The 17,111-nt window shown below is 41.7% G+C and overlaps 1 protein-coding gene across 5 annotated transcripts in view; it reads left to right on the top strand.

Annotated features, from left to right (window-relative positions):
- DIP2B (disco interacting protein 2 homolog B) overlaps positions 1-17,111 on the top strand; it is a 246,041-nt gene that overhangs the window by 112,866 nt on the left and 116,064 nt on the right. For all 5 annotated transcript variants that reach the window (XM_082421288.1, XM_082421286.1, XM_082421287.1 and 2 more), the window contains exon 2: positions 16,464-16,535. In XM_082421288.1, coding sequence (XP_082277414.1) covers positions 16,464-16,535 — 72 coding nt within the window. The remainder of the gene's footprint in view (positions 1-16,463; positions 16,536-17,111) is intronic.

Here is a 17,111-nt window from a genome sequence, read left to right as displayed (position 1 = left end):
CACAGTGGTTACGAATCTGCCTGCCAATGCAGGGGACACGGGTTCGAGCCCTGGTCTGGGAAGATCCCACATGCCGCGGAGCAACTAAGCTCGTGAGCCACAACTACTGAGCCTGCGCATCTGGAGCCTGGGCTCCGCAACGGGAGAGGCCGCAACAGTAAGAGGCCCGCGCACCGCGATGAAGAGTGGCCCCCGCTCGCCAAAACTGGAGAAAGCCCTCGCACAGAAACGAAGACCCAACACAGCCAAAAATAAATTAATTAATTAATTAAAAAAAAAAAAAGAATAAAAGCAAACACAAGCACAGTGTAGAAATGCCATCCTGATTGTGCTAAAAACCTTTCATGGAAACAGCATCTATCAGAAATATTTAACACGCACAGTGTATTGATGAGCCCAGTTCAAGACTCTTAATGTGTGTTCTTAGATAATTTTACAGAGAGTTGCTGTGTAATATTTTGATTTCAGATAAGTAAACCAGATTTACTATATAAGAATTCAGCCTGGATCAAAATCACATTTACATAAAACTGGTTGTGAAAAAAGATTTATCAAGAGGATTAACAGTGAGAAGTTTATGAGGGTATGTCTCACCTATGTAACAGTTAAATTAGCTTTTAACAGTTTTAGTGCCATGGTTTGTGGTTCTGGTGGGGACACAAGTAGCAGCAATTATTTGCTGCCACAGACTGGAAATCACTTCATTTACTATATATTTGTCGAATTATGGGTTTACTATATGTAACAGAGAACCAAATAACAGGTACTTAAACCCAATAGAAGTTGATTTCTATGTTATGTAATAGTCTGCACTAGTGTGGCCACTCTGCTCCGTGAGGTCGTCGGTCTCTGGGCTCTTTCTATCCTGAACTTCACTGTCCTTGGATCTGGCCGTCAGCCCGTGTCCAAGATGACTGATCGCCACAATCCCATTTCAGCTGTCAGGAAGGGAGAAAAAGGGAGGACGTGCTTTTTCCCTTAAAGAGCAGGACCTGGAAGTTGCACACATTCTTTCTGTCCGGACCACATTGGCCAGAACTTAGCTATTTGACCACACCTAGCTGTGAGGGGACTGTGAAATGTGCTTTTTATCCTGAGGGTTGTTTTACCCAGCTAAAAATTCTCTTCTGGAGAAGAAAAGAAGAGTTGTTGGGGGCACTTGTCTGTCTTTAAACTCCTTGGCACACTAACTGCTTATGCTTGGCTTTTCTTTCTTTTATACTTGGTTTTTTATACTGTTTCCTCACCTTTCATGTTCTGTTAAAATATCAAAATTGCATTCTGAAAAACTACATTGCAAAAACACTTATTTCAAATGGGAAAGGTAATAAGGAAATAGTATTTCAAATTCACAATGACAAAATATTTTTAATGAAAGAATTTTAGTAAAGTTTTTAAAAAAATCTAAGTATACAGCTACTAATTGAACAAATCCAACTTTAGATTATTTCTAGCTTTTATTCTAGAATCGTGGCTTTTCTCACTACTTACACTACTGTTATTATGAAGAATGTTTATCCTGCTTAATATTCACATTTCCATGTATTGACAACTCTCAAAGTTTATTTTTGTAATATTATATTCAGACACGTAGCAAGCAGTGTCTTGTTGTTTTGGGGGGGGTGATGAGGGTAGGGCAAGAATGCTGTACCGGGTATTTTGTTATTGAGCGTAAGTGTCAGTAGTGGTGTTTTTTTCCTTTTAATTCCTAATTTTGATCGTGATTAGTACCTCGAGTGAAGTACAGGAAATATCTGTTCAGACTCTGAAGTATTATTCCTCGCATTGTTGTCTTTGCTATTTTAGGAAGGAATTTGTTGTTGTTGTTTTTTTCTCCAAGTGAAACTGCGGGAAAGAAGTAGATTTTTTAGTAATGGTATTGGAGATTTAAATATCTCCAGGGAAACAAGAGGCACACACATTACAGAAAGAAAGAAACCATTCTTTGTCAGCCAAACCAAAAGTTACAGCTCCTAAACACTGGGGAATGGTGTATACAAAATTACAAGTCATTTGTAAAAATCCTTAAGCCGTTTATCCCATTTCTTTCTTTCATTCTACTTTTTTTTTTTACCTGCTAAGGATATCATCTCCTGGACCAGTGAAAAGCCACGGGCACCTTTCTATTACCAATTGTGTAGCTGCAAGATCATTTTTATTCTTTTTGCTTGTTTCCCTACCCTTGCTCAGGGAGCCTCTATTCCTGAGAGTATTATTAACATTTAACATTTATTCTTTTTGCTGAGGCTGCATTAAGGGGTGTGGATTGTTTTTATTTAATCTTTAAAAATAGTGACCACCAGCTAGTTATTTTAAATTTTGCCATGGTGTAAAGAGGAACTGGCAGCAGCATCTGGCCATCTTTTATGGAAGTCTGATTCAGGATGGACCCCGCTGGATTTAGGAACTCCCTTTTCCTCTTCTGATAGCTTTATCCTCTCCCTTCCTCTAGTAACCCATCCCTCAGTCACTCTTTCACCAGACCTGATCCCCTTCTCAGTTTCTACCAATTCTCACAAAGCTGCTGCCTGCACCAGCAATTTATCTCTCCATTTATAGACTCTACCCCTGCCCCACAGACCTTTTAGGAGGAAATGCTGAAGAACATTTCAATTTTTAGTGTTTCTTCTACAACATAAACTAATCTTCAGTCTTCCTTATCACTTCTTTCATGGCTTTTGTCTTTAATCGTTTTTTTTTTGTTTTTTGGTTTTGTTTTTTTGGTTGTTGCTTTTTGTTGTTGTTTTTTGGTCTTTAGTAGGTTCAAAGTGAGAAATGAAAAACAGGTATGGGGGGTGGGAAAGGAGAATTAGCCTAGCAGGGAACCTTTATATATCTTCCTGATCTCCCTTCTCCAATTCCTTTCAGTACTGTCTCCTTTTGGAATCCTGCTATTTCTTCTGGAGGGTGATGTATTCTGCTATCTCAAGGTGAATTGAGTGCTTTTCCCATAGAAACTGTAAAAAGTTATAGAAGTTAGGTTGATAGTATTACAAATCATTTATTCAACGAGTATTTATTATTGATTGATTGTTAATAAATACTTGCTAGCCTGGATCCCATCATCCTCCTTCCCTTCCATTCTCCTTTCCTGTTAAAACCCAGCTCTCAATTATTCAGACCATCAGCCTTCTCCCAGGGGTTATTGGAGAAAATCACAAAACTGGAAATTGGTGCCACTAAAAGTTCCTTTCCTCCTCTCTCCCTGGACTCTCGGCAGTGCCTGACACACTCTCATTTCTTTAGTTAACCCCCTCTGCCATTAGAGTAGCAGATGTTATTAAGTGCTAGGAACTAAGAACTTTGCACGTATTATCACTTTAATCCTCACAAAGTGTATATTCTATTATCTTTGTTTTATAGTTGAGGAAATTGAGGCTTAGAGAGATTAACTTTTTTCAGACACAACTGGCAGAGCTGGGACTACACGCTATATCAACTTCAGAGCATGTGCCTCCTCTTCTTATAGTGGCAACTCAATATCTTTACCAAAACCCTCTCTTCCAGCTCTTTGGTCCTTCTCAGCAAAGAGCCTTAGCAAGGCAGTGTTGAGTAGTGGTTAAGAGCTTGGACCCTGGAGCCAGACCGTCTAGTTTGAAGCCGGCTCTCTCACAGTATTGTGTCCTGTGAAGGTAACTTAATCTCCCTGTGCCTCACTTTGTCATCTGAAAACTGGGACTAATAATACTACCACTTATGGGATTGTTTTGAAGATTAAGTGAGTTAACACATGTGAATGTTTGTTTGTTTATTTATTTATTTATTTGGTTGGTTGGTTGTGCCGGGTCTTAGTTGCAACAGGTGGGCTCCTTGGTTGTGGCTTGCTGGCTCCTTAGTTGTGGCACATGGGCTCCTTTAGTTGCAGCAGGCGGGCTCCTTAGTTGTGGCATGCAAACTCTTAGTTGCGGCATGCATGTGTGATCTAGTTCCCTGGCCAGGGATCGAACCCGGGTCCCCTGAATTGGGAGCACGGAGTCTTAACCACTGAGCTACCAGGGAAGTCCCTACATGGTGAATGTTTTGATGAATGGTACCTGGCATGAGATAAGTACTAAATGAAAGTAGGGGGGAAAATAGATCAAAAACCTTTACTCTGATTCCTACGCAGAAAGAAATGTAGAGATCATCTGACCAGAGTCCCTTTGTCTTCTGCCCCCCATCCCACCCCCGCACCCAGTGCTCCCTCAACAACTGTACTGCCTTATCCATCCTTATCTCCTTTCTCCGAGAAAGGGATATCATTAAAGTCCTACAGCACTTCCAATCTTTCATGCATCCTGACAGACACGGAAAATGATAATATTTGTTCAGTACAGTGGGATTAAAAAGGCTGTTTGCCTGCTTGAGGTGACTGCTCCAGGGTTTCCAGCTTCTCTAAGCTCTGCCAGGCAGCCCAAGGGCTAAGGATAAACGGTTCCACACCCAGGAAGCACTCACAGATCAAGGACACAGACCACATTCCCAGCATAGGTTGACCCATGAGGTACCCCTTCCCCTAGCTCTGGATCTTACTCCCTCTCATCTTTTCAGGAACTTCAGCCCTTGTCAGTTACCTTGTTCCTTGGCTATGTTTCATCATGTTACTCTCCTGCTTAAAGCCCTTCAAAGGCGTCCTCTCTCATTTATAATGAAATCCCTAAACCTTTGCGTGGTCTCCAGGACCCTGCAGGATCTGGGCCCCTGCTGCCTCCCCTACCTCCTCCCACCGCGCTGGCCGCGCTGGCTTTCAGCTGTGCTCCCTCGCCGACCTGTCCCCCTCAAGGTCTTCTCAGGGGATGTGCTCAGCACCGCTGCAGGCCCACTGCCCCTGCCCCCGCTCCTGTGTCGTTTTCAAAATATTTAAATGTATTCATTTTTTTTTTAAGGTCTCAGCTTAAATGTCACCCGCTTCCTCAGAACAGCCTTACCCAGCTAGCTGCCCAGAACCTGCCTGCAGGTTTGCGCTGAGCAACGTGTCTGCTGACGTCTGTCAGAGCCCTCTCAGCCCCTGGACAGCTTCTGTGCAGCCCTTATCAAACTTGTATTTAAGTCATTCATTATATGATTGTCATTATAAGGATGTCTCTGTGCTGGAAAACTCATGACCATGACTATAAATTCTGGGACCAAGTCCATCCTCTTCTGTTCTGTACCTCTAAAGTAGTGCTTTGCAGGTAGCAAGTTCTTAGTTTTTGTTGGTTGAATCAGTGTTTCACCCTCTTTCTAATAGCTCTTTCTCTATAATACATAAATTTGTCCATCTTCAAGAAAAAGAAAAGAAGACTCATTCTCCTTGACTCTGTAGCCTTCTGTAGATACTGCCCCATATCTCGTTCACTTTATAACAAAACATATTGAAAGAAAAAAATCTGTTACTCTCATATCACCACTTATCTATGCTTTAGTACTGTAAATAATCTGTCTTCTTCCTCAAGTTCCTTTAAAACTGTTCTTAACTGGGCCACTGGTGATCTAGCTGCCAAATCTAGCCAGTGTTTTTCGATTCTGTTTTTACGTTTGTGACAGTGTACATTATTCATCATCTCCTTCTCGCTTTCCCTCTCCCTCTTCTCTCCTCCGTCCCCCTGTGCCCTCCTGGTCTCCCTGCTGGGTCCCAGTATCATCTCTTTTTCTTCTGCCCATTCTTTAAATGTTAGTTTTCTCTAGGATTTCTTTTCTGGCCTTCTTCTCTTTTCACACTGCACTCCCTCTGATGATATCATTCACACCCAAGCTTTCAGCTCCCACCTTCTACAGTGATGTAGAGAATGTATATATCTTTCCCAGAGCTCATCTGTCCTATTGCCTACTGGATACCTTCCCTTGGTTTTTGCCTTGTCACACATAGCAGTGCCAGGCAAGTGGCATTCATCAAACATTGACCAAAAGCAGCCTTAGAACTCATTTGATCCTTATTTCTACAGATATGGAAACCGAGGCCCAGAGAAGTATAGTGGCTTGCCCAGGATCAGAGACCTAGTTTGGAGCAAAACAGAGAAGAAAACATAAGTCTTCTGACACCTGGAATCTGAGATCAAACAAGTTGCATATTTTGTGATCCACATACTACAACAGTGGTGGTATTCTCCCTACTTATATTTTTCCCTGAGCATCTTTGGTTTCCAGAGCAGTATGAATTGGCTACCAAGAAAATTCTTCCTGTGTTTAAAAATTTTCACTTTATTTCTGTACTTGCGAGAGGACATACTTAGATTTTTGATTCATTGTTAATTTCATCTGCACCATTGACAAAAAATGCCTGGCACCATGCACTGTTCAATTCAGATTCGATGAATGGTATAGATGTTATTACATACTGCCTAGTTTAAAAAAATTATTCTGATGGATGCTAGAATAAAGGCAGAGTAATTGAATATACCTAGCTGTTCTTGTAAGAAACGGTTTTCTAATTTTCTGAGGAAAATTAAAGATAAAAATCAGGGAGAAGAAGAAGCTGTAAAGAAAATTACCTTTTTTTTTCTTTTTTCTGTTTTTTTTTTTTTCCATTCCCCACCCACCCGAGGCGTTTGCAGTTTTAGCCCTAAATTAAAACTAGAGCATCCATAGTCAGATGCATGTAATCCTGTTTTGTGCATAATGGCACTGTTTTATTTACAGACATTTACATATATTTATTTGAACTAATCTGCTCATTTCTGGTTTAGATATTCGTTCTTCTCTTTGATATGCTTTCCTTCTTTTAGACTCTTCCCAAAGGCACTAACTTCACTGGCTCCTACTGCTAAGGATCTAGAACTGTGCCATGATGTGTCTTTAGAGACAATGCACTCTCTCCTCTTTTAAATAATTTTTTTTTTTTTAAAGAGAACCTACCAACCCAGAATTTTCTAAATAACCCTTTTAAGGATAAAGTTAATGTTAGGACTTAAGGGTGGGACTGGGGCTGGGGTGGTGTCAAATAAAACTAGTCGAGTGTGTGCTACGTGCCAGGAACGTTTGTATGTATTCTCTCATTCAAGACTCATAAGCACTCAAGGCAGGAGTTATTCCAATTTTACCTATTATGAAACTGAAGTAGAGTTGTTCAGTAACTTGTCCAGGAGCCAGTAAATGGCAGACTGAGGGTCCAAACCCAAGTCCAGGTCTGCCTGGTACTAAACCCTATGCTTTTTCTACTGGCTGAACCATATCAGGGATTCCTCCTGTCCTGGTTAAACATTCAGGTCATTTGTATAGCAGACCTCTTATTTGCAGGCACAGTTTTTCTAACGGACACATGAACATACCTTTTGCATTAGATGAATTAGTTTAGCCAGCTGCCTGATGATGTAGCAGACTTAGAGTTCGGTTTCTCCGTGTGTTTCAAGTGTTTTACTCTGTTGCTTTTTATTCGTTTGAACTTGCTTGGTGCCTTAGGTGAAATACCATCTGTAAGAATTCATATATATTTGACCTAGAAAACAGAACGGTGCAGCCAAAGCAATTCTATGATTTGAGTTTTGGGAGAAAGCAGTCTGGGCTTACTCTCAAGTTCTTGATGTGGAAAATGTCTAGTGACTGTCCTAAATGAGGTGAGAGGACATCTACAGAGAATGGAAATTTGAATGTCTTGAAGTTAAATTCTCCTGAAAATCTCTTGTAAGATTAGCAAAGTTAAAAGAAGAGAAGAACGTAGCTTTTATAGGCTGCCAGTTGAATACTTTAGAATCACTGATTTTTTCCAAAAGAAAAATTAGATAAAATAAAAATTCTCATCTTTCAGCAGATTGAAGTATTTTAACAGAGGTTTACTTCTGCTAGACTATGAAAATATTGTATCTTTTCACCCTTCTTTCAACATAAGATTAGTCCTATCTATGTGCAGAAAGAAACTTCGAGAGCTTTAAAAGTAATTCAAGGTTTCAAATTCTTTGGAGTCCTCTTGGCTACTTTTAGTTCAAATAAGGGAAGAAAAATAGGTAGGAAAAGACAAAGGCCAAAATGCCTCTATATCTGGCTTAAGGGTAAGGCCATTGTTTTCTGCGCCATTGAGCTTTTATTTTGTGTGTTTGTGAACCTTTATATATCACCTGTGGAAGGAGGATGTTTGGGGGATCCGTGGCTGATACATGTAATTCATTGAATGGAATTGTCATTGTAAGGAGAACGTGGTAAAATTTAACGATAGATAACTTTCTTTGTCTTCTAGCCCATGTCTCCTGGATATGATCCAAATCCTCTGCCTTTTTCGGTTTTGCGAAGATTGACCCCATTCACATTCTCAGCTATATTTTGGCTCTTTCTCTCTATGTGTGTATCTATATTCCTAACGTACGAATAGCCATAAACCCCAGTCCTACTCCCCATCTCCAGTCACAGCCAACGTGTCCCACCTTCCTGGTCTAACATTTACATGTAGAGGATAGAATAGGATTTAGATACAGGTATAGATTTGAAGGTGATGACTCTAGAACTTTTTCTTCTCAGTCTCTCATTTCTTTCCCTCCTAATTACTCCTTAACAAAACAGAGAGGCCACATTCTCCCTTAGCTGAGTATTTAGTAATGATGTGTAATCACTTCTTGCTGACTGTTTTTTTTACTGCACTTGGACATTTTCTACAGTTGGCTGTCTCATTTAAAAAATAGCTAGAAGAGACAATTCACCCAGAGCCCTATTGCAGGCAGGGTGGTAGTGGTGGTGCTGCTGGTGTTTAATGCCTTCTTGAAAATCATCTATATTTTGGGGTGAGTCATAAAAATTGTTTATCCCATGCTGTTCATTTTATGAACAATAGGTTAGTTTTATACTTTTATTGTGTCTGACTTGGGGGCCACTTACAAATGAACAATGGACAAAGAACAATAAGAAAAGACCAAAGACCCAGATTCTAGTCTAGCCATGTATCCTTAAAAAAGACATTTGTCTTGTTCTGTCATAAAGGTCATGCCTTTTCTGTTTATTGAAGAGGAATTTTTGGCAGATTAAATGAATTGTTGTCAGAATATTTTGAAAATCTAGAACGGTGGCTGCATTATATAGAGGCATTTAATGAAGAGGGAAGTAAATTGATGACCCACGAGATTATATAAGCCCTAAACTTCAAGCCTCTGAGGATCCCATGTTGATCCTCCCCTTTGGCTGGACCTGCAGGAACAGCGGTAGGGCCAGTGTCCTGGCCTGTTCGTGGGAGACTGAATTTACAGCTTTCATATCTGCCTGTTGCTCCAAGCATGCCACTCTCTTTCACAGCTGAGGGTTTGAGAAATAGTGTCTTCACCCTCAGTGTCTCTCTCTCCTGACAGTCATCCTTCAAGACCCAACCCAAGAGCAACTTCTGTGAAGTCTTCCCAATGTTTCTGAAGGTGAATTTGGAGCTTCTCTCTGAAGATGAATGCAGTGTAGTATTTAAGAGGAGGTGCCCTGGAGTCAGGTCTGCCTGGGTTCAGTTCTTGATTGTAGCACTTACTAGGTATGACTGTGGGCAAGTTGCTTAAACTTCCTGTGCCTCACTATCCTCACCCTGTAACATGGGAATGATGATAATATCACCTGATAAGACTGCTGTGTGGCACTTCAACAGAGACTGATACATAGTAAGCCCTGCATAGTAAGCCCTTGATAAGTGTTGTTGTTGTTTACTTATTTATTCTTATTGAATATTATAATTATCTTTTATCACCATTATTTCCTTCATACTTACATTAGACTTTGTATATAATCTCTAATGTAGCACTTGTCACTTTTATTGTAGTTATTTTTTTAGACCTGAAACTTCTTGAAGACATGGATACTATTTTATTCGTCTTTGCTTAACACTCTGTGTGTCATCCATTCAGTGCTCAAAAATGTTTTTTTGTGGCATCTTCCACATCCCCCCAGCCATTGCCCCCTCTGACTGAATAGGTGTGACTTTGAGGCAGAGCTGCAGTGACACATACCTTTTTATTTCCTTTGGAGCAGAAAGAGTTTATGGCTAGAGCTGTAATCCTTGCTCTCAACAAGCTGTAATCCTCGTCCAGCAACAACATACTTATATCCGACTTGGTGACCCTCCAGAATTTTCCAAACCCTGTGTTTATTTAGCACCTAATTGCTCAGGGTGCTGCACAAGGTCATCTGTGAGAATTACTTAACATTGCCCTACTTCTCTCTGGGAGATGAGAATCATAAAGGAACTACCAAACATGGCCATACCCATGCAGCAGAGGAAAACTAGTAAAGCTCTAAGTGACTGCGTCAGTAGGAGTTCGTGTCATAGCTCTGATATTAGAAAGGCCAGATCCAAACCAAATGTCACCACTCTGTAGAGCTTTCCTTTCGGTACCCAAGTAGAGAGCACGATTCTTCCTTCTGGGCCCCACGCTGCAGTTGGTGTGCATCTCTCCGTGGCGCTTCATTGTGGAGTATTAGTGATGCTTGTTTGCCTTGTCTCCTCTGTCTGAACATAGTTGCCTCCCCTTGCCCCGCCCAGCCGGTAGGGTAGGGCTTCAGTAAAAGTTTATGGCTATTGGAACTTTTGATATCCCAGAGCCCACACTGAGTACTTTTATTTTTATATTTTTAATTTTTTAAATTTATTTATTTTATTTATTTATTTTTGGCTACATTGGGTCTTTGTTGCTGTGAGCAGGCTTTCTTGTGGCGAGCGGGGGCTACTCTTTGTTGTGGTGCACGGGCTTCTCATTGCGGTGGCTTCTCTTGTTGCAGAGCACGGGCTCTAGGCGTGCGGGCTTCAGTAGTTGCAGCACGCAGGCTCAGTAGTTGTGGCGCACGGGCTTAGTTGCTCCGCGGCATGTGGGATCTTCCCGGACCAGGGCTTGAACCCGTGTCCCCTGCATTGGGAGGTGGATTCTTAACCACTGTGCCACCAGGGAAGTCCCCCCACTAAGTACTTTTAATCACAAATAAAAACTTTGCAACGTAGATATTATTGTTCCCCATTTTGCAGACATGGAAACCAAGACTTATCAAGAGGTTAAGTGAAACTTGTCTAGAGTCAGATAGCCAGGAAGTGATAAGGCTGTGCTCCAGGTGCAGCTGTGTCTAGCTCTTAGGTTCTGAACCACAGCATGGTGCCACTCCTCCAGTGTAAGCATACACTCCCCGAACTGCTAACTGACTTGTGGGACTATTCCTCCTATCATCGCTGACCTTTAAGAGGCTGGGTTGGCTGGCAGGCTCGCACCCACCTCCTCCCAGGCGCTCTGTCAGTCTGCTGGGAGATGAGTTGCGGGCTGCCTGAGCCAAGCCACTTTCATTGATCCCAGGTGGCGAGGAGAGAAGTTGGGAACACACTTCCTTTCTGTTCTGACCCACACACCCATCTCTTCATAGGTCTGGTGTGGCTCTTCAAGATAGTGGTGGTACTGAAGCATCTAGACAGCCTTGGGTCACGTGGGTCTCCGACTGCTCAGGGCTGGTCTCTTGAGTCCCTGTCTCATCAGGCCAGGCGCCTTCACACCTGCTGGGTGCTGCAGACCCCTGGAAGTGGCTACTCTTCTAAGTGTTCACTAAGTGGGTGAAGAAATACGTTACCCTAGTGGGAGGGGAAGGCTAATCCTCCCTGTATTTGTTTACTTCTCAAAAAACTTGAACAACAGGTTTAACTTAGCTCTATGCCATTTTAATGCAAATTTTATACAGGTATAGTTACGGCACTCCTTTTTGTTTTATATGCCAGATGGCAAAAAATCTGTTGTGAGTAAGAACGCCTGTGGTGTGACTTAGTGTCTGTGAGCTCCAGAGGCTCCGTGCTCTCCCTGGAGGCCGTGTCGCCGAGACAACCTTCTCACGCACCCTCCTCACATTAAGTCAGCAGAACTGTCCGGCACACTCCAGACAGGATTCTTTAGTGCAGCGATTTCCAAACTTCCTGAATTTTGAAACTCATTGGAGGGAACTTGTTAGAAACACAGGTATCTGGATCTTAATCCAAACTTAGTGAATCAGCATCTTCATGGGAGGGGCCTGGGAATTTGTGTTTTTACAAGTTCCTCGGGTGATTCTTCAAAATTGGGCAAGTTTAGAAAGCATTGCTTTAGTGCAGCAAAAAGTGCTTAACTACAGGTGGTAAGAGTGATAAGAGCACAGACCGTAGGAGGCAATGACAGAAATGTGGATAACAAATTCAGTTATGTGGGATAAGTAAACTCCTTCTGTCTGGTCTTGCTCTCTGACTAAGGGATACCTCGCTATCTGGTGGGAGTTCCTTCCGATTTTAGTGCCCAGTGATTTACGTACTATTCCTCTCTTACTTTTCTGGCCACCTTCGAGGTCTAGCTGTCGAATTTCAGTAAACGTTTTTGGTTCACTAAATTTCTCTCCCTGGGCGTTTCAGCTCCTGCTAATGTAAAAACCCATTCCCCATTCATTCTCCCATTTCCAGTTTTCCACCCAAGCACATGTGTCTCGTTGATTTATTGTTCTTTCACTGCCTTCATTTTACCAATTCATTCAGTCACTCATTCAATAAGTGTCTATTGTGCCGGGCTGTAGGCGGGCTACAGAGATGAACAAGACACAGGCCCTGCCCTCAAGTGCACAGTGTAGTAGGGACATAGATGTGTAAACAAATAATTAAAATACCAGTGATGTGCTGAGTGCTATCACAGAAGTGTGTGCAGAGTTGTAGGGGCACCAGGAGGAAGTGACTAACAAGTGGTGGCAAGTGTCACAGAGGAGGTGACTTTTGAGCAGGGTCTTGTACTCAGAGAAAAGGGAGGGGGCATTTGTAAGTTATATCACCGTACTCCTCACTTCTCTTTGCAGTGCATCTTCTCCTAGGGCTCTTCAGTGTCTTTGCTCTTTTATGGAACAAATGGAGCTAATTGGCATGGCTGAATCAGACTCTCTTTATTGACCTTTTTCAAAACCCGAGATGGTTGGTAGTTGAGTAATGTCCAAGATACCAAGTCTAGCAGTTTGTCCCACGATCATTTACTGACAGTGAATAGTTGATACTCTAAACACTGAAGAAAGCTTTTAAAGGCCTTTCACTTTATCAGATGTGTTCTGAGCCAGCAGAAGTGGTCTTTGTGCTTTTCAGGGAGTGGCATGTGTGCGCGTGTGTGTGCGCATGTGTGTGCGTGCGTGTGTGCGTGTGGTGAAGGTAGGGGAGCTTGTGAGTGGGGAATGGGACAGGAGAATGCTTGTTTCTTTTGCAGTAAAAGACATGATTTCCTGTTTCTCAGGAATGTTTCCTTGGTAGGCTCCCATGTCTCTATTAGTTTTGTGTGTTGTTAGAGATTACCTAAACTCTGCAGTTTGCTAATTTGACAGGGCTTGGTTTTTATTTCCAAAAATGCACTGTGGGTTTCTCTTACTTCACTAGGAAAACAGAGATGAAGGGCCATTGTGATTAAATTTGTACAGTCTAGTAAGTAGTCATGATTGCACTTTTAAAATGTTTGTTTCTTGAAATAATGGATGCTTATTGTAGAAAACTTATAAAATACAGGCAAGCAAAATTGGAAAGAAGCTAAAACCAATCCATAATCTTGCAAGCCATAACTAACCACTCAATATTTTGGTGTATAAAAATCCAGAATTTTTTCTATGCATATACATGTATGTATAAAAATGCTGTTATTCCAGAAATTGAATATATTGTGTAAACTGTTTAGTATCTTGCCTTTTTTTTCCTGTTACATAATTTGACCATCTTATGTTAACAAATACATATCTACAGAACCATTCATTCTTAATGAAAAAAACTTTATTGTTGAGATTATATAAGTCATTCAGGCTTTTTTTTTTTTTTTTTAAATCAAACTCTGTTAAAGTATATAAAATAAATGAAAATCCCCCATAATCTCATTCCCCCAAGGATAAACATTTAATATGTATATATATATATAGCCCTCTAGACTATTTTCTTTATATATGCAAACATTTCTATTACCTTTTGGTTTTTTTTTTTTTTTACAAAATTAGTTCCTATTATACCTACTGTTCTGCAACTTGCCTTTTACCCTTAATATATTTTATTTTATTTTTTAAAAGTTTTTTAATATTTTTATTTATTTATTTATTTGGTTGTGCCAGGTCTCAGTTGTGGCTTGCCGGTTCCCCAGTTGCGGCACGTGGGCTCCTTAAGGCGGACTCCTTAGTTGTGGCACATGGGCTCCTTAGTTGCGGCAGGCGGGCTCCCTAGTTGTGGCTCGTCGGCTCCTTAGTTGTGGCATGTGAACTCTTAGCCGCAGCATGCATGTGGGATCCAGTTCCCTGACCAGGGATCGAACCCGGGCCCCCTGCATTGGGAGTGTGGAGTCTCAACCACTGCGCCACCAGGGAAGTCCCCCCTTAATATATTTTAGATAGCTTCCTGTGCCAGTACGTTTGGAATACCTGCATAATATTATGTGGATCAGGGTTTCTTGTCCTCAACACTACTGACATTTTGCACTGGTTAATTCTTTGTCGTGGGCCTGTTGTCCTGTGCATCGCAGCATGCTTAGCAGCGTCCTGCCCTCTATCTTTTAAATGCTGGTAGCATCCCTTCCTCTAGTTGCGACAAAAATGTCTCCAGATGTTGTCACTTGTCCCCTGGAGGGCAAAGTCATTCCTAGTTGAAAGCCACTGATACAGATGGTCTATAATGTAAGCATCTAGAGTCCTTCCAGTTTTTCCATGACAAAGAATGGGTCAGGGAATATTCTTATATTGATTTTTGTGCACCTCTGTGAATTTTATCGTTGAGTAAATTCCTAGAAGTGCAGTTGGTGAATCAGAATTTTGATAGAAATTGCCAAATTATTCCAGAGATTGTATCGATTTATTTTTCAACCATATCCTGATGATTCCAAATCAATATCTCTTTCTGAAGTTCTAGGTTCAGGTAGCCAACTGTTGATTGGACATCTCCTCCTGTGTGTCTCATAACCCTTTTCCTAAGCTCAACTCTCATCTTCTTCAACCCATCAAACATGCACTTCTTGCTGTATTTCTCTGCCAGAGAATATCATGACCATCTGCCTGGTTGCTCAAGCCAGAAACCTTCTCCATCCTACACTGAACCAGTCATCAGATCCTATCTAGTCTTCCTCCCTAACGTCTCTCTTAATCCATTCACTTCTTTTCATCCCTTCTACCTCTATCTTTAATTTAAGCTACTAGTAACCAGCCCAGATCACTATAGTTAGTAGTACTGGGGCAAGAACTAGCCTCTCTGGCTTTTACCCTTGGTTCCACGCTCCTCAGGAAGAGTAAACTTGCTGCACTCTGTGATATGCACGTGTTACTCCCCCGCTTAAGCCCTTCAGTGAGCCCCGCTGCCTCTCCCCCATCTGCTCCATCAGTCAGATGCTGAGGCCAACACATCTAACGTTCATCACCCATGATTTCAAATCTCTGTATCCATCAGAATAGGCTTTTTTCTCCCCACCACATATATTTATTCAGCAGATACATTTATTCCCCCAGCTTTGAATTACTCGCTGTCCCTTAAATGTCCCTTTGTTCTCCTGCTGCATTTCCTGGTCCTTTTATTTTTATTTTTATTTTTAAAAGTATTTATTTATTTATTTATTTATGGCTGTGTTGGGTGGGTCTTCGTTTCTGTGTGAGGGCTTTCTCTAGTTGTGGCAAGTGGGGGCCACTCTTCATCGCGGTGCGCGGGCCTCTCCCTATCGTGGCCTCTCTTGTTGCGGAGCACAGGCTCCAGACGCGCAGGCTCAGTAATTGTGGCTCACGGGCCTAGTTGCTCCGCGGCATGTGGGATCTTCCCAGACCAGGGCTCGAACCCGTGTCCCCTGCATTGGCAGGCAGATTCTCAACCACTGCGCCACCAGGGAAGCCCCTCCTGGTCCTTTTAACCCTGCTCTCTGCCCATCCATTTTCTACTCTTTCTTTAGGACCAAGAATATTTCTTGAACTCTTCAGCCACATAGTTTCTCCTCTATTAATCAGTTTTATCCTTACTGCATTTATTGTATATGTACTTTTTCATTTAACCTTGTGAAAAAGACATACATGAATAGAAATAATACAAACCAGTGAACCAAGTGGAGAGGATATGGGAATTCCAGCTCCAAGTTCCAGCACAGGTCCTAGGGTGCAAAAGGGCGTTTCAAAAATCCCATCCCAGTGCGTGAACCTAGACTTCTCCCCTTAACTGGACTTTTGATTTTTATGTGGTTCTGTAGAGCAATGTAATTGAATACCTCCCAAGTCAATTGCATTCATTTGGTCAAACTAAAACCTTGGAGAGAAGTTCATTTGTCTGCCAGCCTTGCCACGTTCCATTTTGGTATATCTTAAATACCACGGAAACAAGGGTGCCTAGGAACTTGGGAATCTCTGACATGGAATGCAGCATACTGCTCTGCTAGATTGGTGTAGGGACAAGCCCTGCAATTTTCCACAAGAAGTCAGCTCCAATCCTGTGGGAAATCACACATAGCAAAATCCTTGGCAAAGAACTATACATTTTTTTCCTACTCTCTATGTAGTAATTCTGTAACACTGTAATTAATTTTATTTCTACAGTGAACAACCACAGAGTAAGAATAATGCATAACCTGTTTCTGTTCTTGCTATTTTAGGGGACATCACACAGAAGGGATATGAAAAGAAAAGGTCAAAACTCCTGTCTCCTTACATCCCGCAGACACAAGGTAGGCAATGAGAAGTGGTTTAAACCTTTTCAGTAAGAATGCTGTCTTACAGGAGATCTGTCTTTTTTGTTGGTTCCTGTTTCCCCCCCTCAACCCCTCACCAGGGAAGAGAAAAAACAGAAGGAAGGAAAGGAGGAAATGAATCTTAATTGAGCATCTGCTGTGTGGTAGGCACTTTTAAAATACCCAAAGTCATCAAATCATTTATACAGAACTTGGATGGTAGTGTGTCTATGCATAGCTGACATGATTCAATGGCAGAAAATTCCAGGTCATGGAAAAACTGCATCTTATTAATGCCTGAGCATGAACTGTAATGGAGAGGAGCAAGTGGGGCAAAGATAAGAAGGAGGGACAGATTTAGTATTGCCAGGCAACCCAAGGATTGCAGTCCCTGAGCATTTGGGGGTAAGAACCCTAAATAAACTTTTAAACTATTTCACAGCCTGACTTATTCCTTCTGCAAAGAGACTGGCGTGTTCTTTATATATCAGAAAGTTCTGAGTCACTTCTGTGCTTAATTCCAGGCGGGTTGCTGGAACCTTTGCCTCCAGGCAAGGCTGTCTGTTTCTAAGT

The sequence above is a fragment of the Balaenoptera physalus genome (genome assembly GCF_965194825.1).
Source record: "Balaenoptera physalus genome assembly, chromosome: 13".
Taxonomy (NCBI): Eukaryota; Metazoa; Chordata; class Mammalia; order Artiodactyla; family Balaenopteridae; genus Balaenoptera; species Balaenoptera physalus.
This window is presented reverse-complemented; position numbering and strand designations above follow the sequence as displayed.